A 23,878-nucleotide genomic window follows, 5' to 3' on the forward strand; every position below is an offset into this window, starting at 1 on the left:
TGCATTGGCTCCCCCTGGTGGTAATTATTCAAAACACGACTTGACAATTTAATTGTCTACATTGATTTTTTTAAAATTAAGGACATTGCTAATAGCAAATCTATTTAAAAATGTGTTATTAAGTAAATTCCTATTCTATTTAATATTATAAATTATTGCTGAGGTTTTTAATGCATTCTGCAAAAACAGGCATTTCTTTAATTTCAAAACATTTTGTCCGCCGAGGAAACAGGATGGATTTTACACAACTAACCAGAAAATTCAATGACGATATTTCAAGATATACTTTCAAAATGACTCAAAAACATTGTATTTAAAATGATTAACTAATTCAAACTTGTGTCTTACAGGGTTAGCTTAACTATCAGTCGCTACACAGACACCTAAGAACAACTTAGTGGGTGTTTTGACTCATGAAGTTAAAGTTTACCAGTTTCCAAACAAATAAAATGTCAGCCTTTGTTCAGGGAGGCAAAACAAGCTGAGGTCTGGACCAAACCTCACTGATTAGACAAATAGATTGAAATACAATGTTATATGGAATTTGTTATTTGTTTATATGGGTTGACAATTAACTGTCACAAAAAACAAAAAGAGTAAGCCTTCTGCAGTTTTTAATTTTACCACTCCCAGCAGTCTGGGCTGGATTAATACATTAACAATTTCAAAAGCCATGACACAAGTTCAACCCATATGAAACATATTTACTATTCGCTTCACTTTTAATAAATGTTTGTCAAAGTTCTGAAATATTCTAGAATTTCCCTCACTCTTTTTAAACACAAGTTCTCCTCTGAACTTGATCTATTTATTTATTATATCATTTATTTATACAGAACTCTAAGGCAGAGAGGAAATTATCTCTGCCTGTACACAAAACAGTTCTTGCTATCTGAATCTGGTGCCCCTGAAGCCTATTAGGCTGAAGTGTAAACTCCCCTCAGAAGAAATGTGGAATGCTGCCGTCGCTATGGAAACTCTTTCCCCCTATCCCAGCCTGGGCGGGACTGTGACCGGTGAAGGCCGTGGAACCGTCTCAAGTATTCAATGTGCCTACCCATTACCCCCCCCCCCCCCCCCAAACGGAGGCGATGACTCTGAAGTCAGGAGAGTCCCAACCCTACCTCCCCACCTAGTGGACACTTATGTATTGTGTGATGTCTGTGTGCATATCTGTCTGAGGTGTTTTTTTGCATAGCAAAGCTACCCTCTCTGTTGAGGGTAACTCTGAAAGTGCCTTTTTTCCCTCCCCCTGACTCTATCCTCATGATCTATTACGGTAGCGTGACTCGGGTTGCGAATGACCAGTCACCAATTCTTGTCATGTGTCTATGTATGTATGATCTTGGAATTGTGTGTACTGAAACAATAGAATTTCCCTCTGGGATCAATAAAGTATTTTTGAATTTGAATTGCTGTTCCTGTGCTACTCCAGACTCTTAACCAGACATACTCCCCTCCACAGGGGAATGTGGAAACAAAAAACACAACTATTTACACAGTAAACTCCAAGCCAAAGTATGTCAATGTTTAATTCCATCTCAGCTGTTCAAACCAAAGAAAAACAGGACAACGTGGTTTTGATCAAATCCACTCAAATGGGTTTAAAAGTCATTCATAAAAGGAAATTTAGGATTTATTACATATGAGGAACGACGGGGTTAATGTTTGTAGTATCAAACAACCTTAGACTGAGGCAGGAGTGTAAACTTTCACCCGAGTTTTCAACACTCCAAAACGCCTCCTCTACCAGCATGTGGCCTCATCACAGTGGGTCACGGGTGAAAACGTGCTGCTGCCACTGCAATCTGAAAGTTTAAGTAATCAAATAGCAAAACTCTTGACATGGCACAGCAAAAGGTGTGGATCTTAACCGTAGTAGCAGAAAAAAGGAGAGCCTTTTAAACAAAAAAACCAGTACAAACATATTGTACATTATAACAAGTTAGATTACAGCTCAAGTTTGCTTTGTACAAGTCCATACATACCTCTCTTTTTAGTTCCTATGGTAGAAAAAATACATGCCATTTGTATTATCTATGAACACAAAGAAATATTTAATTTAAACTAAAAAAAAAAAAAAAAAACCAACAGAGCCTTTACTGTAGTGAACAGGTGATGGTTCTGTAACAAGCAGCAGACGCCGGTTTCCTCTGCCCAAACTAAAATGCTTACTCAAGCAGATCTAGAAACAAATTAACAGGCATAAGTGAGCTCCTTGTGCCAAAAATAAAGCAGAATCAACATAATGACTAATTAAAGTTACAATACTGACACACATAAAGAGTGGGGACGTTCATTTGCACTGGTGCATGTGAAAATGGATCTCAGTGACGTCTCATTTTGATTTTGCGTCCTGAACTCTCCCTGTGTTTGTCGTGGTCTTCGTCACGTCTCCAGTAGTTCTCCGAGCTGATGCTGTGACGATGATGATGTTGGGAGAATGAAGGATGTCTGTTCTCCTCTTTGTCCATCTCCAGAACCCTTGGCCTGTTAGAAACACGCTTAGGTTGGTTTACTATGTTTACATTACTTCATGACTACCTGGTAACAAACCCACCATGACAGAATAAAACCATGTCAAATGCAAAGGGTTAGAAGTTATTTGCTGAGTGGCAAAAAAAAAAAAAAAGTTAATAATTGAGTAAATTATGTAACCAGAAAAATAAATTATAAAAATGTGCTGTGCTGCAGTTTGTAAGTTTGCAGTATGCTTCACCTTTGTAGCCTGGCGAGCCATCCTATATATCTAAATATACAGGCTGGCCATGTCCATAGATAGAGCTCCTGTGGGGTGAAATCTAAGGTTGCCTTTCAAAGTGTCTCTGCATGCTATTGGACAGGACCATGGCCAATCAGAGCACCGAACAACGGGACATATTAATCGTCACAGAAATCACTCAAGAGGCAGTCCGCCATACATCATCAAAGTAAATACATCCTTTTGTAAATGAAGGACTTTAATTACCTCTACCTGCTCACGTCTCAAAGAAAAGCCCAAATCTAAATTGTCCAAAGTTGATGCCAAAGCTGTTTCTATGTCCATATGAGTGGGCACATACACACCTGTGAGCAGCACCAGGATCTGCTTTGCGATGAGAGCGTTTGGCTTTCAGAGGGGCAGGCCTTCCTGGGGCAGAAGAGCTCAGAGGGCTGTCAGAGTCCAGGCGAGGAGCATCAGGTCTGGTTCTAGTGGTATGATGGGAGGATTACAACAACTCTGTGATGAGAGGCAGATCTCACCTCAGAAACAACAGGTATTGACTCACTTTCTGAGGATGATTACTGCACGCCTCTCCTTGATGTCCTGGGGCCGGATGCAATGAGTGATGTCATCAGCAGCATAGCCACTAAGAGTGGAAGAAGGGTTTCAGTGATCTGATCAGCTATAAATAAAGCAATGAATCAGAATGTTAGTCACCTGAGCACCGTGACGCTCCCTCTCCTCACAGGCAGGACAAACACTGGCTCGGACACCCGGATGGGTTTGAACTGGAAGCGGCAGCCGAAGCAGAGCGCGCTGTCGCTGAAGAAAGACACCGACACGATGGGTCTGGCGAAGATGTGCAGAGGGTCCACGTGGGACACGATGCAGCCACCTGGCTGGTAATCGTTGATGACCGCGCTGTTGACGAACCCCTCTGGTATCACCCCGTGGGACACAAGCCGCTTGATCACCAGCTCGTGGACCCAGCCCGGGATTTCGTCCACCTGTCCTTTACGGTAGAGCCGCTCCTGGCCCGGTCCGCGTCTTTCCAGCTGGGCTCCGTACGTGTAACCCTCCCCGAAGAAGTACTTGTTGCGAAGCGGGGCCCTGTCCACGGTGTGCTCCCGGTAAAGTCCAGCATCTGCTTGAGAGACCACCTCGTCGATCTTCTCCTCGATGTGAGCGCACTCCTCCGGGGTGAAGATGCTCAGCTGCAAGACGCTGCTCTTCACCCTACGGGCCTCCTGCTCCCGGTGGTCCGCGCTATCGTCGCTGTGTCCGTACTCGTCGTCATCGGATTCCCGGTACTTTCGCTTTCGGCCCTTTTCACTGCCGTTACTACTGCGGTCTGAGTATTTGTTGCTGTAGTCGTCTCTGTGCGGAGTCATGGACTTCAGCTTCTCCCTCAGGTCAGAGAATCCGCTGGCTGCCATGTCAGTCAGCCAAAACACTATGGCCGCTGTGCTGCGAGGTTAGCTCCTTACAAACGCTGTCTATCAGCGCTGCATCTCAGCAGATTTAACAGATTATTCTCGACAGACCGAACATTTAATGGATAAATTTAACGTAGGGTAGCCGCTGACTGACTCTCGCAGAAGCAGTGTCAGGAGCACAAAAAGTGGCTAACGGCTAAGTTCCGCCGCGCTGGTTGACTCTGCATTTAGTGGCACTCAGGTTGCAGTTTGTGGATATTTTCTGAAGCTTACAAACGAACAGACACGTAAATAAATACTGCGTCAACACCGCCTCAAGATTTGCAACAGCAGCGAGGAAGCTAATGGTGTTAGCTGAGCTGCTAACTCGGCTAGCTTGGCTTGGCCAGTCTGTCTCCGCCTGGAAATACTGACAAACCACTCAGCAACATCTCACATGTCACCGACGGATTTCAAGCCTGGACGCCCCGGACTTGTTCCTAAAGATATCTAACACTTAAAAACACAAAACTACATTGTTATTTAGAGACGAAGCTTCCCAGCGGTCGATTTTGGACCTTCGCAACACGTCTCCAAGCACAATCCTGAAAATAAACTCGTGTAACCTGCCGGGGATCTGCGCATGCTCAGTTGTGATTCGTCAGTTTGTGGGCGGGGCTAAACCATTTAAGGATTGCTCCTTAAATTCTAAATTCACCGCTGCTAATTTTGTCCCACTAACCTTGTTTTTACCTCCTCGAGGTTTTAAACTGTTCCGTAAAAAAATAAAATAAAATAAAAAATAAAAAGCCATTGATCTTTTAACACAATCAATAGTGTCTGAAGTCCAAAGTCACTGATAAAAGAGGTAAAGTTTGCACGCACGTTGTACTTTCAGCTGTTGCCGTGTTTTTAAAATCCCTTAAAATGATAACGTGCAAATATAAAAAACTGAAAGTCTTCTTAAAAGTTCTATTCAAATAATTGAGCATGCATTTTAGCAGCAAAATGAAAGATGATTTAAACTTCATTAAAATACTAAAGAAAGTTTAACAAGCTGCAAAGATAATTAGATCAAAATAAATAGTATAAATATAATATATATATATATATATATATATATATATATATATATATATAATACAAAATAACACAGATTGTGCACAAATGAATTAGATTTTTTAAAACTCATAGCACTTTTTACTGGGCGTGGTTTGAAAAGACTGCTAAGGGAACTAAATAAAAGTTGCTGTCCGAATTATTTATTTTTTATCTGATGGCACCATCTAGTGGCTGACAAGCATATCACACAAGTCGTTTGTTTCACTCCCGTACTTAGGGACAAAAGCAGCGCCTGTCTTCATGAACACACTCCTCTGGCCAACAAAACATAGTTAAAATACATCGTTTTACAACTGTAATGCTCATGTTGTGCTGTGTTTTAATATATTTATATTTTAAAGACTTACCTGTCCATGAGAAAGGTCGCCAACTTTGCATCAACCTAAATGCTCGAGCTCACTCTGATTGATACTAAGCAGTAGACTAACGCTAGTGGTTAGTGCTGACCGGTGCTCAGTTCATGTTGCATTGAGCTGTACGGGATAGAGGGTGGGCTTAGTAAAAAAAAAAAAAGATGTATTTCTTACATTATATCACAGTACATGATAAGACAAACATTTTTACGTAATTCTGAAGAACCAAAGATAATTCATAAAAGGGGAAAACTCTGGACAGCAGCTTTAACAATATATAAACTAAAGATTTCAATAAGAATACATTTCTATAACTATCTCAATAATGGTGGCTTAACTGTTGTTCAATAAATATATATATTACAAGATTTTCAAAGAAATAGTGAAATAAGTTTATGTTCTTTTGTTTCTCATTGCCTATTGACAGTTGAATATAGTTTTTCATTAAATATTGTTTCCTATAAAAATCATTTCTTCTATTTTATTTGTACTAATTGTGATTAATATCAGATCTGTTTTAATGATTAATACAATAATTTTATAAATAATTAGCAAAATTTTCCCTGCAACCTTTCCAGGAGGAAGCAGTTTTTAAGACGAAGTTTGCAAAAGTCCAACAATTCTCTCTAAAAGCTTTTATTTTGATAAAATATTTATTTATAAAAAAACGTGTTCAACAAAGCCACAATGTACACGATTTACAATCAACCACAGTAATATAAAAATAATAATAAAAAAATAAAGCAGTAGATCAATTATAAAACTTTCTAAGCATAATAACACAACATCACGAACTGATGCTTTGTCGGAGTACAGAATCGAAATATGAAAACTTTTAAGTTCAACATTAAAACTTGGACAGAAAAACATGGAAGATCCAGATTTATAGTTTGTAGGCCATCATTTTTTAGGAGAAATGATCCAGCAGTTGTTCAGCTGACCTCCCAGTGACTTTTTCTACATGCTTGTGTGTGTATGAGCAGCAGGAACACCTGAGCATGAGAGGAGGTAGGCTGAGTCAGCATATTTTTATTTAAATGCACAGAAACTTTAGTGAGCCTTGTTAAGTGTATGCGTGTGTCACAGCATAGTGATTTCACTGGGTGGCAGCGTGAGCCTTTTTGCCCGCACAGACATCATGTTTTCAACCTGCATGGCGATGACTCGACACAGCTCCAGGCCCTGTGAACAAAAGTAAGTAAGTAAAAGTTAATTTATATAGCGCCTTTCGCAGATATGAGTCACAAAGCGCTGTACAACATGAGTAAAATCAGGGCAAATACCTCAAACCGATAAAAACAGCTCATAAAAAACAATAGCAGTGACGAATAGTAAACAAAATCAGGAATAAAAACAAAGTTAAGGTGTGAACAAAAACAAAGCCATCTTTCAGAACATTTAGCGGGGGAATGCCTGGATGAAAAGGTGAGTTTTTAAATAATTTTTAAAGACCTCTACAGTTTTGGAGAGATGGAGTTTTGAAGGCAGACTGTTCCAAAGTCTGGGTGCAATAGTCTGAAAGGCCCTCTCCCCTTTGGTTTTCAGTCTGGTTCGAGGAACAGCCAGGAGGTTTTGAGATGTGGATCTAAGGTTCCGAGAGGTGGTGTGTGGGGATAAAAGCTCAGATAAGTAGCTTGGAGCCTGGTTGTTAAGAGCTCTATAGGTCAGGACTAAAACTTTAAACTGTATTCTATATTCCACCCGGAGCCAGTGGAGGGACTGTAAAACTGGAGTGATGTGAGCTCGTCTGCTGGATTTGGTTAGGAGTCTGGCTGCTGCATTTTGGATGGCTTAAAGGCGTGAGAGGGAGGTTTTGCTGAGACCAGTAAAAAGAGCGTTACAGTAGTCTAAGCGTGATGACACAAAGGCATGGATGATTTTTTCCAGATCTGCTGTAGAAACCAGTTTACGGACTTTTGAAATGTTTCTCAGTTGAAAGAAACAAGAGCGGGAGATGGTTTTGACGTGTGAGTCTAAACTTAAAGCTGGATCAAAAATAACTCCTAGATTTCTAATGTTGGCCTTGGCTGATGGGCAAAAAGAGGCAATTTCCTGCTCGATGTTTGGCTGAAGTTTCGGGGGTGCAGTGATCAGGGTCTCTGTCTTGTTAGCATTGAGAACAAAAAAGTTGCTGGACAGCCAGTTACTGATCTGGGTCAGGCAGAGTACAAGTGTGGCCAGCCTGTCCAACTGGTGTGGCATGAAGGACATATAGAGCTGAATATCGTCAGCGTAGAAGTGGTAGGAGATGTCTGGGAAAGACTGAAAAAAGAGGCAGCCTTGGCAACACTTCCTGTAAATGTCATCGCGTGTTCACACAAGTGTCTCTGTGTGATACCTGCTCCAGCTGCAGCTGAATGACCCGCTGTGTGTTCAGGTCTCCCAGAGTGATGTCCACATATGGGTAACTGGTTCCAGCCGAGGGCCTCTGGGTGCGAGTAGACTGCACCTCCACCAGGGGGACCACTATCATCAGCTCCTGCACCACAGAGATTGGCCTTTTTTTTTACAACAGGCATGAGGAAACAACTCCACCTCCAGGATCATGTTCCGGATGCTGTGAGCTGAGCCCCACGGTGATAGTGCACATGTCTGAGTGTGTGTTTTCGTACGTGTGTGTTTTTGTGTAGGAAATGGAGGCCTCGTTGATTGACAGCAAGAATACAGGGAGCGTAGAAGGTGGTGGAGCTGCTGCTGTGGATGTAGAAGAACGAGGAGCCAAACATGGGGAAAGCACTGACCAGCCCTGCACGCACAAACACAGAATAGATAGGCACATTTTTGTTTTTTTGTCATTTGGTATGTGCTCACATTCAAATGGACACACCCACTTATTAAAATCACACCCCAAATAATAATTCTACAATTAGTGAGCATTGTGTTTTAATACAGTGGCTAGATCACCTTTTCAATTAGCAAAAAGGTCCAAAGCAGAAGAGATGTCAACAGATATCCAAACATCTTCATCTTTTTAGGTCTTTTTGGTCTTAAACTCCTTGTAAATAATTAACCCTAATTGCATTTATTAGTATCCAAAAGAAAACTGAGAGCATGTGTACTTTAGTTTCCACACAAAGGCAGAATTAGCAAAATGCACGTCTATTCTGTGAACCGTGATCTTACCCAGAAACTGTGCTCTGGCCTGGTGTGGGCTCAGAGGCTGTACTTGCTGCATGTGCTGCGTTACCATGGTTACCCACTGCTGCGGCGGCTGCTTTTTGAAAAGAGGTGCAGCGATGTACTCCGATAATTCGTGTCTGGAGGACAGAGGAGAAGAAAAAAAACCCGTGTCAGATAAACACAGCCCTGTTTCACTTCATGATTCGTGACATTTTCTCAACATGATTTCAACACAACTCGGTGAGTCGTTCTGCTCTGCTCTTTGGCTCCGAGTGACAGCGATAATGATGGCAAAGAAGCAAGAAGTTTTCACAGCTGAGAGATAGTCATGCACTTTAAACACAATCACTAGTGACTGCACTGCATACCGAGCCTGTGCTGATGGAACTCCTGACAGACAAGTGGAAATCCCTCACTTTGCTTTTCACACAAACACAAACACACACACACACACACACACACACACACACACACACACACACACACACACACACACACACACACACACACACACACACACACACACATTTCAGACCTGATTATTTCCACGTGATGTTGTTCAATAAGTCATGTGATTGTTAGTTTCTTCTTATCGTTAGCAGCTAATTCAGCTTTCAGAAATATATCTAAACATGACAGCCAAATCTATTTTATTATAGGGGCCATATAACCATAAACATAATTATTTAGATTGTTTTGATTGTCAGGATAGGAACATAAGCATATGCAAATCTGTGGAAGCAAAAATTATCTTTACAAATCTATTCAGATGATAATGGCCTAACTTAAAGGTGCAGGACTCTCATTTAATCAGTACATTTGCAGTGGGGGTGGGGGGGAGCTCACCTCACCCCCCACTGCAAAGCGCTAGTTCCTGAAAGCGCTTGTTTCAGGAACTAGCAGAGGAGAGCTGAACACAAAAGGATTTGGAGTCTTTATTTCCTGATATTTAGACATCTCACTTCTAATTCGACAACAGTCATGCAACTCTACTACTGCATGTTTTATTTCAACAAATAACACTAGCCTGGAGGAGTTCTGCTGTGTGGTGGTGTTGCTAATGCTAACTGTTAGCTTAAATTAGCCAAAACTCCCAGGCTCACACTGCTGCCCCTCTGTTTCCTGGACGTTAAACCAACAGCAGCCTTCCCTGTCGAGAGTCACGAGGGGTGAGTCCATGACAGTGTGACATAGGTCTGTCAGGATTTACAAATCCTAGAGTTTCAATGTCTATTTTCTATCAGAAGCTAATGCAGGAGATAGGTGTAGGAGACTATTTCATGTTCAGCCTACATGAAAAACTCAGAGTGACCAATTATAATCAGAAATAATAATTTAAAAATGTGTTTTCAGTTTCCCACACCTTTAAAATATTTTTTTTTATTGTGAGTATAGGGTTAAAGAACAATGGATGAGGATGTGGCTTTACGGTCATATAAGTGTTCCAGCTACTGACATAGTGGATCTCAAAATGGAATGCATATAAATTGACTATGAACTCATCAGTGATAAAAAACAAAAGTGTGCTACAGTCCACTTAGCAGATGACAGAAAACAGCTTCAACCACTGATTTGATTGTTTTTCTCACATGCTGGGAACGAAGACGATGTCTTTGGCTCTTTGTTGTAAAGCAGCCAGCTTGGAGATTTGGTGGAACTGTTGATCACTCACATTTCCATGAGAGAGGATGTTCAGCAGACCTTTACGGTAGTCAGGAAGGATCTAAAAGAATCCACAGGGTTAGAAGCACACGCTTGTGTGAAACGAAGCAGGCCCAGAGAGGGTAGAGCGGGTGCGGTACCTGGTTGTACTGCATGGTCACACAGAGCTCGTTCTCAAATCTGAGCGGCTGCGTCCAGACGACCCGCCGGAACCAGAAGCTGTAGTTGGAGTCAACTAACTCGGCTTCTGTCGCCACATCCAGGATGTACTCGTTCTTGTTGAGAGGACGCACATTCTGACCTGGGCACAACCGTGGATAAATATTTACTTCATGAGAGCTTTTCCAATCTGATCCCAGCTTTATATACCTAAAATAATAAACTACTTGCTTGGTCTCTGGCTGTGAGACCCGCTGGGCTTCACATGAGACTGCTATCTGTTGCCATGTGGAGATATTTAGCCTTTGAACTTTATTTTAATTTGCTTTACCAGGATGGATTAAAAACTTGGAGGGAATTTGTTCCCTAGAGACATAAAAAAACATTAACTAGCTTGTTATGGTGTATCGCCGTTGCGTTTTTATCTTAGAACAAAGCTACTTGTTTATATTAAATGGACCATTGACACTCAACATTCAGGAACAGATCGTTCCCTTGCTCTGTGTTTGATCCAGCAGATAATCTTAGATAAACGTGGAAATGGCCTAAATCTGAGAGCCCATGTCTAATTAGATATGGCAGAATAAGTCTGGCCTTTTCCAGTTCCAGCAGATTTCAGAATGACCTTGTTCAGCCAGGCCTCTCACAATCGTTTATCTAATAGGTTGGGGGTTTAATGGGCTAAGTTGTTCAGAGGGGCAGCAGTGTGAGCCTCTTTTTATTGCTCTGATTGGTGCCATCCAGCTGTGTCTACAGCCATGTTTGCTTTGTAGATATTAATAACACTAAAGAAATCCAGTTTGTGTAGTGGTTTTTCTGGTATACGAGTGTGTTAAAGGTTAGAAAACAAACTTTACAACCCTTTCACATGGGATGTAAACTCTTCTTTGCTCTTTACAACTTATTTGAGTCGTCAGATCGCTGAGAAGGCAGTCACGATGCTGCTACACTACAAAAACTGTTCTCACTATACCATCTGTTTCAGACCGCATCAGCATCAAAACATGTTATTACTGTAGTTGGTCTCAACTCTCCAAGATCCCGTAAAGACCACGAATGTTCTTTTCCTCTTGAGTGTCTCAAAACTTCTTTAAACTCTAAAATTCAATAGATGTTCAAGAGATGTGCTATTCTATAAACCTTGACATCGTAGCTTCCTTTGAGTTGATTCACTCGGTACAGCACTTTTAATATGCATCACGCCCGCGCATGGCCTGACTGACGACATCTTGAATCACTCCTTTAGGTCACATGACGTGTGACGTAGTGGAAGGGCTCTGCCTGCATACCCCTACTCATAAATCATGTCGTAGTACTTATGGGCTCGACACACGGGAGGCGACATCGCCTCTCCTCCATTCATTTTCAATGAGACATGCGCGACAAAGCGATAATCGCGGGTCTCCCTCCTACCAAGCGAAACGCGAAAAATGTGCGTGTGAAATTTTGCGCTCGTGCACGTGTCGTGCACAGGCGACCCAGCGACGCGATCCCAGAAAGTTGAAATATTTTCAACTTTTCATCGCTGTCGCTCGGACGAGGACCAATCAACGGAGGTTTCATTCACTGACCAATGAGCGGACAGGATGCTCCGTACATCTCCGAGCAAACATGGAGGAGAAGTTGATTATTATTATGTTTTATAGTAAAATCAGAAGTAAGATTTCACATAACTCTAGCAGCACCTTGTGAAACATCATATCTACCGCTTTATTAACTCTGAACCGCTTAAATAACCTTAATTCCCTCCAACCTGACACAGCCAAGCAAAACAACGCAAGGTTCAATTTCGCCATGGAACAGAACGCGTAGACGGCTTTGCCGCTGGCCGCTGCCGCGGATCGCCTCCCGTGTGTCAGGTTAAAAAAGCGGCAGCGACAAATTTCGCTGATCGTGGTCGTTTGTCGCCTCTCGTGTGTCAAGCCCATTACACTGTTCACCTAGTTGAGAATACCTCTTCCAGTTTGACTTGTGCTAGCTGGTTATTATTTTCTATGCATTCATCCAGTGCCCTGTTGTGGACGTATTAAGCGTTCTTACAGGAGCTGCTGGAGGGGGGGACTATGGTTATACAAAATCAAGGTTCACATGGCAGCTATTTCTGCTTGTCACGTCGGTTTTGATGGAGCGACGCCAGGCGGACATTACCTGGTTGTTTTTAACTAAATAGGAACAGTAACAAACTCCAATATAAACCCATGAATCCTCCTTCAAGGTATTTGTGTTTGCGTCACAAGCTGAAATAAATAAAATGAGGTCGATCAGACGTTACTACAATGGTAGGCGGACCTGCCAGAAGTAGTCGATGCCCCCTGCTGACCTGGAGGACAAGTGCTTTGCAACACTGACACGCCAATGGAGAAGTATAAAAGGAAAATTTGTTAGTATGAGTGCCAACTAGCTGACGGAGAATATAAACTAGGCTTAACAAACACACACACACACACACATGCATGCATGTGCAGACTAAAAGCGTCTGGAGATTAAACTCCCTGTTAGCTACACAGAGACTGAGCATTAATGTTTACAGTACAGGGGAGGAGGGATCTGGACTCGATGTGTACAGCCGGCCTCACCCAGCCGTTTGCAATGGCTTAGCTCAGTTAGGCACAGCTTAACGAAAGAAGCAGCTGAAAAAGGAAAATGTATGTATGAAGCCTTATATGCTTTGAGGGTGTTTTCATGAGGAAATACAATATGACATGTTCAATAGCTCCAGTAAGTGGATTTTGCTAGGTCCTTTAAAAGAAACTCACTGAAATAAGTGAAAAATATCAGTGTCATTTTTTTCATTGTTTTATTTTTAATTTGTAATTGTTCGATGATGTTTTTTTATGTTAATTTGAAATGTTTAAAAACCTTTTAAAATCATTCTCATTTAAAAAAAGGTTTCAGTTGAATCAAAACTTCACTTGTCCTATAATGTTAATAATCTTATATTGAGGTAATGCCAATTCAAGTTATTGGTGTTAAAATTTTTACACATTTTTTATAGAATCTTTTTAGTTAGAAAAGGGTAGAATACCTTCTCCAGGTCAGGGACGAGGTTCTGTCTCAAGTGGAGGAGTTTAAGTATCTCGGGGAGTTGTTCACAAATGAGGGACAGATGAAGCGTGAGATCGATAGGCGATTGGTGCTGCGTCTGCAGTGATACGATCGTTGTGCCGATCTGTTGTAGTGAAGAGAAAGCTGAGCCGGAAGGCAAAGCTCAAAATTTGCCCGTCGATCTACGTTCCTACCCTCACCTATGGTCACGAGCACGAGCTTTTAGTAGTGACCGAAAGAACAAGATCGCGGGTACAAGCAGACAAAATGAGTTTTCTCCACAGGATGTCTGGACTGTCCCTTAGAGATGGGGTGAGAAGCTCGGTTGGAGGGGCTTGGAGTAGACCCGCTGCTCCTCCACGTCAAGAGGAGCCAGTTAAGGTGGCTCAGGCATCTGGTCAGGATGCCTCCTAGAAGCCTCCCTGGTAAAGTGCTCCGGGCACGTCCAACTGAGAGGAGATCCAAGGGAAGACCCCGGACACGCTGGAGGGAATATGTCTCTCAGCTGGCCAGGGAACAACTTGGGATTCCCTTAAGCCGGGCGTTCACTGTGCGATTTCTTCACTTTTTTGAGCCGATTTTCCACTCGTGCGAGAATCCACAAGATCGGGGCGAGTTTTGCGCTGAGCGTCGTGTAGTGTACAGGGGGTTACAAGAGGCGATTAACACCACCTGACCAGCTACAGATCAGCAATCGTGAGCTCGCACGGACTTCTGGAGTGCTTGATATTTTGCTCGTTCCTTGTGAGGGTTGAAGAGGCACAGCGAGCGGCTGCAACCCAAAAAGTACCAGAACCGCTCACGGCGCATGCGCAGTCATGCGTCAACACCGCTCACCCGCTATTTCCCTAATAACACACGTTGTTCGTTTTTATCTCTACAAGTCTTTGACACACAATGACAAGGATTGTCAAGAAAGCATGTTTGTCATGTTCATGTCAAAGCAAACTGAAAACAAAACACAGATTTACTTTCTTTATTTCGTTTTCCTCATCCAACCCCCATAAACCCCTCCCTGTGCGTCCTCCTGCAGCACTCCCGAAGGACAACAGGCAAAACAAGACAAAAAAATAGTCCGACATGTTGTGTAAAAACTGCTATTTTTGGCATATTTTTAGGTCCAACATGTTGCTACCAGACGTTCAGTGTGAGCACATGACTCGTGAGATCTGCCTTGCGAGGAAGTCGTACAGTTTGAGCTGAAGCTGAGTGCTACGAGTGAAAAAGTCGCACAGTGCCCGCCTGGCTTTAGAGGAGCTGTCCCAAGTGGCTGGGGAGAGGGAAGTCTGAGCCTCTCGGCTTAGGCTGCTGCCCCCGCGACCCAACTCTGGATAAGTGGTTGAAAATGGATGGATGGATGGACCCATCGTTCACACTTCAGACTCCTCGTCTTTGTTTTTAATTTCTTCCAGGGTAGTGCTCCCCCTATCTAGCCACGCTCTTGAACAGACACTCCCCATCACGCGCTCTGCGCTCCTCTGACCAAAGCCTGCTCATTGTCCCTCGTTCTAGGTGTCGGGGACCGGGCTTGCTCAGTCCTAGCACCGTCACTATGGAACCAGTTGCCAGCCTCAGTTAGGCTGTACCCATCTCTGCCAGTCTTCAAGAGTCGCCTAAAGACCCACCTCCTCCGCTTGGCGTTTCCTGAACATGTTTGAATTTGGCCCTCTTTTATGTTGATTTTATCTCACAGTTTTCATTGGTTCACTTTTTCCCTTCTTTTACACATTTGTCTTTTACTAGAATGCTTCACCTTTTTTTGTAATTTGTAATCTGTAATTTGAATTGCTTTCATTTTCTGATTTATTCACTTTATTTAACTTTGTACTGTACCATGTTCAGCACCTTGGGCTTCCTGACAGGTTGCAGAAGGCGCTTTATAAATAAAGCTTTGATTTGATTTGATTGATTTAGTAGGTTTTCTCTGCGAAGTTCAGCTTATGCCTCAATAAGATATAAGGACTAAATACGGGTTAAACAAAGCAAGACTGAGTGCACCTCTGTTGGTCACTAGGAATATGGCGTATTCCTCCATGGCTTCCACTGTGTGTAAACCCATCTCATAACACAGCTCCTCTATCACCTCCAGCGCCACCTGAAACACACAACAGTAACTTCAGTCCACCACCTCCTCTTCACAGTCAAGAATGAGCTGCCAAAAACAGCTGGGTACGTACAGAACATGTTTTGATTTTCACATGGCGTTCGATGCCTCCGGGAAAGAGAAACAGTTGCCGTTTTGAGCTGCGTCCCGCCTGAGGAAACGATACACACACTCATGTGGTTTATGTTGTACATCTCACCCTTTCTGTAGGACGGAGGCCAATCTAAAGTGGTCATTTACTGTTTTTTAATATTGTGCAACTTTGTGATAGTTCTTAATGTCAACCAAATCTCCAAGCTTTGTGACATTTAGCCTTGAGCTCTTTGAGAAAAAGAATCTTTAAGACTGTCCAAAATGTCCACGGGAAAAAAAAAAGATTGGTTAAAATAGCTGAGCACAACACTTTCCTGCTAAGTAGAGCCGAGGAAGAAGAAAACTGCATTTGTTTGGGATTATTTTCCCAGGAAGCATCTCTTCAACTGATGTGTTTGCAAAAAATATTTGAAGGCCAAAGATGCTGAAGCACATAAAATACAATAAAAACAGCAGAATTGGTAGAATTTAGTTACTGAAAATGATCTCCAATAGATAATTAAAATCAATGTATGCACTGGCCTGTAAAAACGATTCAGTTTGATGAAATAATACCCTACAAAAACAGTAGACTTTTTTTTCTTTACTGATTTTCAGAGAGAATATATGATCAAAGTACAACACCTAAATAACCTCACAAGTACATTTTGTGTGATTGGTCACAACAAAAATGGAAATAGATGTTTTTTTTACACCGAACAAAACTAAAAACACAACACTTTTGTTTTTGCTCCCTTTTTTCAAGATCTGAACCATTTTTAAAGTGAGTCTGATATGTGATGACTCTGCTATCATGTTTGCTGTTTTCCTGCATAATTTGAGGACCTGCTCGAAAATGAGATGATACATCTCAAGCTGATTTTATCCTCATAAAACATGTCAAATAAATACATTTAAATGTATATTAGATAATGATAATTTATTTACAGACCTGTAGCCTAAAACTTTATTATCACCACTAAAACTAGATATAAAAATGGTTTAGAGATAAAGTACATTTTAATGAAGTTTCATAACTTCGAATGAGGGCTTTTTGTAAAACGAGGAACTGTAATTGTGCAAACTGTTGTCCATATAAAGCACATGAATATTTTTGAATCACGACAGATAAATAAAAAGAGACACCGACCATCATGGCCTTAAGCTCCATGCTGTTGGGTGGAACTATGCGACCACCATAATGGAACGTCTTCCTCAGATTCTGCTCACACGCTTTAGCTATACCTAAAAATTCAAAATAATAATTATTATTATCCATCACTGCTGACTTTGTTAATGGCAGTTTACTCTTGGTGTGAATGTGCAATGGTTTTACCCTGGTACTGTGCCCCGGCGCTGCGAGATGCCTGGTGCAGGTATTTTACCAGAAAAGGCTTAAGGACTTCAGAGCAGCGATGGAACGCCGTTAAGATGTACAGCAATCTCCAGCCTCGTTGGCAACTATCCCTGCAAGGAAGAAAATTACACGTGCATAATGAAACTCCCAAAAGAGGCATGAGCCATGTGACCTGCAGTTTGTGAGTCCATGGCTAGCTGACTTACGGTTTGGAGCTGGTGTTGGCAGTGAGCTGTTTGAGGAGCTGGCAGTAAGCTTCATCCCTCATCAAGGTGAAGTCTCCAATCAACTGAGAGAATCACAAATATTTACATATCAGACCAAAGTTTTTTTTTGCTGAATGCCTACTTTCGTTTGTCAAAAACAAAAAACAAAACAAAAAATAACTTAATACAGTCCGAGTAAATATATACATAAAAATGTATTATTTAAATCAGAGGTGGGAATTGAATGCGTAAATTACAATTAATTATTTAGAAAAAAATAAGGCATTAAAGTTTTACAACAGCGCCCCAATTGGGGGACAAAAACGTTTAGAATCACAATTTATGCCCTGCATATCAATAAACGTTATCAAGCTGCACATCTAAAACCGAAGAGCCTGGGCTACAAGACCATAAACCTTTTTTACATGCTCCAAACACAACTAGAACTACAAATAAATGAACCATGACACATCACTCTTCATGAAGAAAAGAAATAAAAGAAAGAAATCAATTTGTTTCCGGTTATGTTTTCTAGTTGGTAGAAAGCAGGCAGGCAGTGACTTTATCCATATGAACTTTATTACAGCAGAAGGGACAAGCACACACAGCATTCATCTGGTAACCCTCAGCAGAACTTCTCCTGAACTCTACACTACACCTCTACATATATTAGCTGTGCTCTGCTGCCACCTAGTGTTCATTCAGTACACAACATTTACAATGTTCCATGTCCACTTACACTTCATCGATAACACATTTACTGATATTTACACATCCCAACAAATCCTACAATCGTTACATTTACACGGAGACCAAATTAATCAAATAGATCTTGTGGTTACAGGAATACACTTAATAAAAGTGTGGTTATGTCATCTGTGCCTCCTGGACATTATTTTTTATTTTAAAAAAATCACTTCAGCGTAAATAGTCCTGAACAATTAAAATGGATTAATCAATATTAATTAATTACAAGGCCTCTATTTAATTTGATAATTCTTTTAAATCAAGTTCCAGCCCTAATTTAAATAAAACTGTCAGACTTGTTGAATGGAGCCCATTACTCCTTTTGTGGTATTTTACAAACAAAAAGCTCAACACGAATTGCACTAAAACATAACCCAGTTTAATCCTTGATTCTCTTCAGCAAATGTCAGAACAAAAGCCTAACAACATTTGATGTTGAATGTCAGGCATCTTCGGTTACAAAATACATGCAGTTCAGACGGCTGAGGCCAAAAATAAAGAAGAAGATGAGAGATTATAACAAGTGAGAAAAAAGACAACAGACAAGGTGAGTGTTGCTCCATAAACTTTAATCATATTTTTACTTATTATAGCCCTCCTCTTTGTACACTCGCTGTCAACTGACACGCTACATCTTCAAGGGTTTAAACAGATTCATGTAAACCATCTGTCCTCAAAAAAAGAAGAATTTATATATATTTTTATGAACTGATTGTAACTATTTTACTCTTCATCTAACAATGTGTTTAAAGCAAAATGCTGTTTCTTTACTATTTAAAAGTCATTCTCTGTCAAAACTGGCTGTGTTTTAAACCAGCTGTAATGTCTCTAGTTCTCAGTTTTTGGTCTTTTGATGTTTTTGTTGCTTGTAATGTTGTTTACAGTTGTACCATACGCATGAGAGCCTAATGCACAGTTTGTTTCCTTTTGCAGGTGAAACTCAAATAATTAGAATGTGGAGCAAACGTTCTTTTATGTCAGTAATTGAACTCAAAGTTGAAACTAATTTATGAGTCAGACTCATTCCATGCAAAGCCAGATATTCCAAGCACATTGTGGAAAAAGTTCAATATTCTAGACTCAAAGTGTCACACTCTAATCAGCTAACGAATCCAGAACACCTGCAAAGGGTTCCTGAGCCTTTAGATGGTCTCTCAGTCTAAGCTGGATTACTGAAATAAACAGACTTTTGCACCTTATTCTCATTTTATGAGTTTTACCTGTAAATGAGGAAAGTAGAAAAGTAGAGAACGAAAAGAAAAACATCAAGAATAATAAAAAAAATGAAACATAATCCAGCCAGGACCTGACAGATGGGTCAGCGGGTTTACAGCTAAAACCTCTCAGGGAACAAACATTTTAGAGACATTTCATTTATGTGCTAGATTCAATAAATCAAAAGGGATCAGACAGTATTGCTGTGACAAGCTGCTGGTGACAAATGCTTAAAAAAAAAAAGTCCAAACCGTATCGCTGTTAAGTCGTCTGTCGCGTGCCAAGACAAGTTTGAATTTAGGAAACTTTTTATTTCTGAATGATTCTCAGATCAGTGTTAAGCTGTTTAACTAAAAATAATAAAAACTATTACTGTGAAAATGTTCAGGTGCTGGACAGAAAATGAGTAAAAATATCTACAGAAAACTGTTGAAAGTCCATCAGAAAGAGCGATAGATCTCAAAGTCTGGCTGCTTGGAAAAGAGTAATCCCAGATAAACCCACAAAATAAACATTTTTAGCCAATCCAGTTTCAACTATCTACCTGCAGGTTTTCTTAAATATGATCCAATTTGGCTCCTCTAGCTTTAAAGTTGATGCATCCTGGTTAACAGATTAGGAAACTGAGATTACAGTTACCCTGGAATAAGAATAATCCATGCTGGTGTATTTACCTTGAGAAAAGAGCTGAGCACTTCCTGTTCTGACAGGCCTCTTGGTGTAGAGTCGCCCATGAAGCGCATGATAGCTGCTCAATAATACACAAAGAGGACACACATAGAAGGGTTTACACATATATTAGAGATGTAAACAGATTTAGATTAAACAGGTATGAAATTGTGCAAATTCTGTAACGTTCAAAAACACCTATAGACAAAATCTAAATTAGTGACTTGAAAAACCTCAAAAAGAGCAATGTAAAAGGGATTAAGTCTTAATACTTTCTCATTTTACAGGAATAAATCTGAGGTAATTCGATAATGTAATCAGATATTAGGGGAGAACTTACATAGGAAGAGATCAGCTGCTACCCTGTTCATTCCCGAGTCAGTGAACTCGATCAGAGACTCAGTCAGTGGAGTCTGCACAGAACAACAATAAAAACATACAGGAAACATAATGCAAACAGCTCAGTTCATTGTTAGTGTTCTGGGAAGATGTAGACAAGAAGAAGGCACCTTGGAGAACTTGATCATCTCAGTGGGCTCTCTGGAGTCTCTGTTCTTAGTTTTGCTCTTCGAGAACTCTCTGAGGACAGAGTTGGTCAGAAAGCAAAGCTTTAGGATGGAAACGCTGCTAAATTATTTACTAGAAGAATTCATTTGTACATACATAGATTTATCAAGTTCAAAGTTTACATTTACATGCATAGACCTCAACATTACACTCATGCATGTTTATATTTATATTTATAGATTGCTTTAATCAGCGTATTACAGTATACTGCTTGTTGGTATAATTTTTCAATCTACTGTTCTTATTCTATTGTTTTAAAAACTTTGGCTGCTTTTCACCTGTCCTGTCCACTTTCTGCCATGACAATACAAATTTCCCACTGGGACTAATAAAGGAATAACTTAACTCACCTCACCTCACCTCATCTCACCTCATCTCATCTCATCTCATCTTATCTTATCTTATCTTATCTTATCTTATCTTATCTTATCTTATCTTATCTTATCTTATCTTATCTTATCTTATCTTATCTTATCTTCTTATCTTATCTTATTTCTTTGGTATCTTTTAATGTGGCAACTGGACACAAAAAATCTGTTGAATGAAACGAGAGTGACACATTCAAATATTAATTTTAAAGTGGACACAGTATGAAAAAAATGTTTAAGCTACAATAGTTCCATGGTTGAAGCAAAACATACTTATTAAGTTCTTGGCACTAAATTACTCTCACATGAATTGATTTCAGCTTTTTTATCCTTGACAGTTTTAGTACCTTCCAGAATGAACCATTTTAGAGCTCTGTCTCTTAAGGAAACAATCTGGAGATGGCCGTACTCACCCACCCCCTGCTAAGGCTGCTATAAGCTGAGAAGTTTTGATATCTGGGAGGGGCTCGCAGAAGAGCTGCTGCTCCTCACGCTGCAACCCTCTCTTGCATGTGAGAGGTGGTTCTACTTTCTCGTTTGTGACATCGCAAAAGGGGATGTTTAGAAACAGCTTGTTTTAGGGAAATAGTTCCAAAAACCAAACACTGACAGACAATGGATGGATGAGTTTTTTTCTCATTTGGAGTGTTTATAGAGAAAGTGGGGACTCACATGGCAACACAAAAGGATATAAAAGGTGAGTTTAGCACAAAGTGTCCCCTTTAAGAAGATAAATAAGTTGTTTAATTGTTTCTTTTCCTTTAACCCTCTGGAGGCAGGCGTTGCAGATTAGCAACGTTAAAACTTACCGACCTGGTTACTCCACATACGTAGTTCATGAGCACTTTTTAACTCAGAAGTACCCCTGAAGGACTTTGTTGTTCGTCCTTTTATCAAAACGTATTTTGAGCCTGAGAGGGTTAATCATACCTCACATACTTGCACGACATGCTGCTGTAATCAGATCATCTGGGTCAAAATGAATGAAAACCAGTTAAGGTTCAAACAAATCAGAATAAAAGTTCCTCGAGACCACTTTAAGGAATAAACAAGTCAAATTCTGAGGAAATTAGGAGTTAAAAACTTTTCCACAGTACTAGTATTTGGAGTTGGATTATGAAGGATTATGAACCGGAGTAAACAGCATCTCAGACTAGTGACAGGATGTTGACATGACTTTGTGTCCCAGCCTCACCCCTTTCCACCAGTTGCCTGTCTGAAGTACTTCTTGGCAAACTCCAACATGTCATATTTACTGTCCTGCATCATCCTCTCATCCAGCTCTCCATCAGAAAATCCATCAAAGGACACGTTCTGAAATTAAAAAAACAACACAGTGAAAAACAAGTAGCTTGACAGTCAGAAAAAAATCAGTATGCAAGTGTAGATGTATGCATGTGAACCTCGATCGTTTGATCTATCTCATGCGCAGCCGTGGTTGAAGCTACAGCAACAGCAACAGCTGATGACACAGCAAACTGGTCCGCTCCGCCTCGAGGTTCTGCTCTTCGGTCAAGCGGCAGCGCCAGGAAGTCCGGAGGAGCAACAGGATGGACGCATTCTGTCGGGAATGCCCCAGAGCGTCCAAACATGGCACCAAACTTCCAACCTGATGCACGAGATAAGAGAGAAAACAATAAATCAGACCACTGAATCCTTTATCATCTCCTATCTGTGTCCTTCTTACTGCAGTTCAGATCCTTATCCAACTCTGTCCTTTACCACTTACAGGACATGATGCCCTTCTGTTGCCACGGTGATAACCTGGTGCACAATTCAGGCAACGATACTGCTGTCGTCAGTTGTGTTTTATACTGTTTTACTACAACAATACGTCATAATTTAGAGCTTATCTGCTTTTTTGTCCTCACTCTTATGAAATGTGTTACAGACCTTTGTGGCTTTAATGATGTATGATGGATTCAAATTCAAAAGCAGACAAGTGGAGCGCCCTTTGCTCTTTGTTTATGGAAGATTGCTGACACCAGATTTTAAGGATCAAAGGCGAAACAAACACTTCAATGACAAATTACAAAGAGATGCACTTTATTCACAGTCTGTCTGGTGCAGTGTCTGTCTGATGTGACATCTGTGATCCAATTTAATTTTTTTATGTCCTCAAGAGAGAACATGATCAATATTTTTCAAATTGCATCGCCATCTTCAATCTGGAAAATCCTTTTCTGGTAAGATATGTTTGAAAAGGGCCATGGGTGCGGTTGATGTCACTGCAACTTTAATTATTCGACTAAAAAATCCCAATAAATCCCAAGGGTACAGCTCCTGGGTGGGTAAATATTTCACAGCTGTCATTATTTTGGGTTTATTTGTGTGGCTAGCATTGAGTAAAATGCGAAAATGAATGAGAATTTAGGCAATTTTAGCAGTAATTTAGAAATATAAACAGTTATTGTTAAAACTCACCAAAGTCCTCAGTGTCTCTTTTAAGGTCTTCCAAAAACACAACCTTCTTCCTCACCACACAGCCGTAACTATGACCTGAAGGAGACAGCTTTCTTGAATATCCTCAGATAACTGCACCAATGACAGGACTCACATGAATGCAGAGTCTCACCTTTCTCCACTCCGTTCATAACCTGCAGCCTGATGATGTCACCTTTATGGAAACTGAGCATCGCGCGATCCTCGGTCACAAAGTTACGCTCTGCAATGACGTAGTCTGAGTCCTAACAAAAAACCCCAGAAAAAAGCATTTTTCAGCACGTGGTAGGAGATTTTTGATTGTGTCTGATTTTTTTAGTTGAAGTTGTTGCATAAAAAACTGATAAGGATTATGTTTTCCTTCTGACTTTCACGTCAAATATTAAAGACCAAGTTCACTCGATTTTTTTCAACACATTTGCAGTAGTATCAACGAATGCCTTCTGAGTCCAATGGAAAAAAGCTCGTGTTCCAATTTCAGCGACTAAAAGCTAACCAGAGAGGTGGGGAGCAGAAGACAGGATATGGAGTCTTATATCCTGATATTCGGA

At 40.8% G+C, this 23,878-nt stretch overlaps 2 protein-coding genes across 2 annotated transcripts in view; both read right to left on the minus strand.

The window, feature by feature from the left end:
- Positions 1-1,507: 1,507 nt before the first annotated feature.
- alkbh5 (alkB homolog 5, RNA demethylase) lies at positions 1,508-5,186 on the minus strand. Its single transcript, XM_015964774.3, has 4 exons — positions 3,422-5,186; positions 3,270-3,350; positions 3,067-3,189; positions 1,508-2,490 (listed from the first exon to the last, which is right to left on the minus strand). The coding sequence occupies exons 1-4, from the start codon at positions 4,138-4,140 to the stop codon at positions 2,328-2,330; spliced, it is 1,086 nt and encodes a 361-aa protein (XP_015820260.1). The 5' UTR covers positions 4,141-5,186; the 3' UTR covers positions 1,508-2,327.
- A 1,030-nt stretch (positions 5,187-6,216) lies between these two features.
- Positions 6,217-23,878, minus strand: part of myo15ab (myosin XVAb) — a 103,134-nt gene continuing 85,472 nt past the window's right edge. The window contains exons 62-79 of the mRNA XM_070550631.1: positions 23,461-23,572; positions 23,310-23,384; positions 22,289-22,494; positions 22,081-22,199; positions 20,460-20,529; positions 20,291-20,363; positions 19,956-20,029; positions 17,320-17,402; positions 17,093-17,223; positions 16,907-17,001; positions 15,758-15,835; positions 15,579-15,675; positions 10,517-10,677; positions 10,304-10,437; positions 8,718-8,851; positions 8,207-8,340; positions 7,933-8,073; positions 6,217-6,776 (exon numbers count right to left, since the gene is read on the minus strand). Of these exons, the coding sequence (XP_070406732.1) occupies positions 6,675-6,776; positions 7,933-8,073; positions 8,207-8,340; positions 8,718-8,851; positions 10,304-10,437; positions 10,517-10,677; positions 15,579-15,675; positions 15,758-15,835; positions 16,907-17,001; positions 17,093-17,223; positions 17,320-17,402; positions 19,956-20,029; positions 20,291-20,363; positions 20,460-20,529; positions 22,081-22,199; positions 22,289-22,494; positions 23,310-23,384; positions 23,461-23,572 (2,019 nt within the window). The 3' untranslated portion in view covers positions 6,217-6,674. The remainder of the gene's footprint in view (positions 6,777-7,932; positions 8,074-8,206; positions 8,341-8,717; positions 8,852-10,303; positions 10,438-10,516; positions 10,678-15,578; positions 15,676-15,757; positions 15,836-16,906; positions 17,002-17,092; positions 17,224-17,319; positions 17,403-19,955; positions 20,030-20,290; positions 20,364-20,459; positions 20,530-22,080; positions 22,200-22,288; positions 22,495-23,309; positions 23,385-23,460; positions 23,573-23,878) is intronic.

This window comes from Nothobranchius furzeri, chromosome 4 (assembly GCF_043380555.1).
Source record: "Nothobranchius furzeri strain GRZ-AD chromosome 4, NfurGRZ-RIMD1, whole genome shotgun sequence".
NCBI lineage: Eukaryota > Metazoa > Chordata > Actinopteri > Cyprinodontiformes > Nothobranchiidae > Nothobranchius > Nothobranchius furzeri.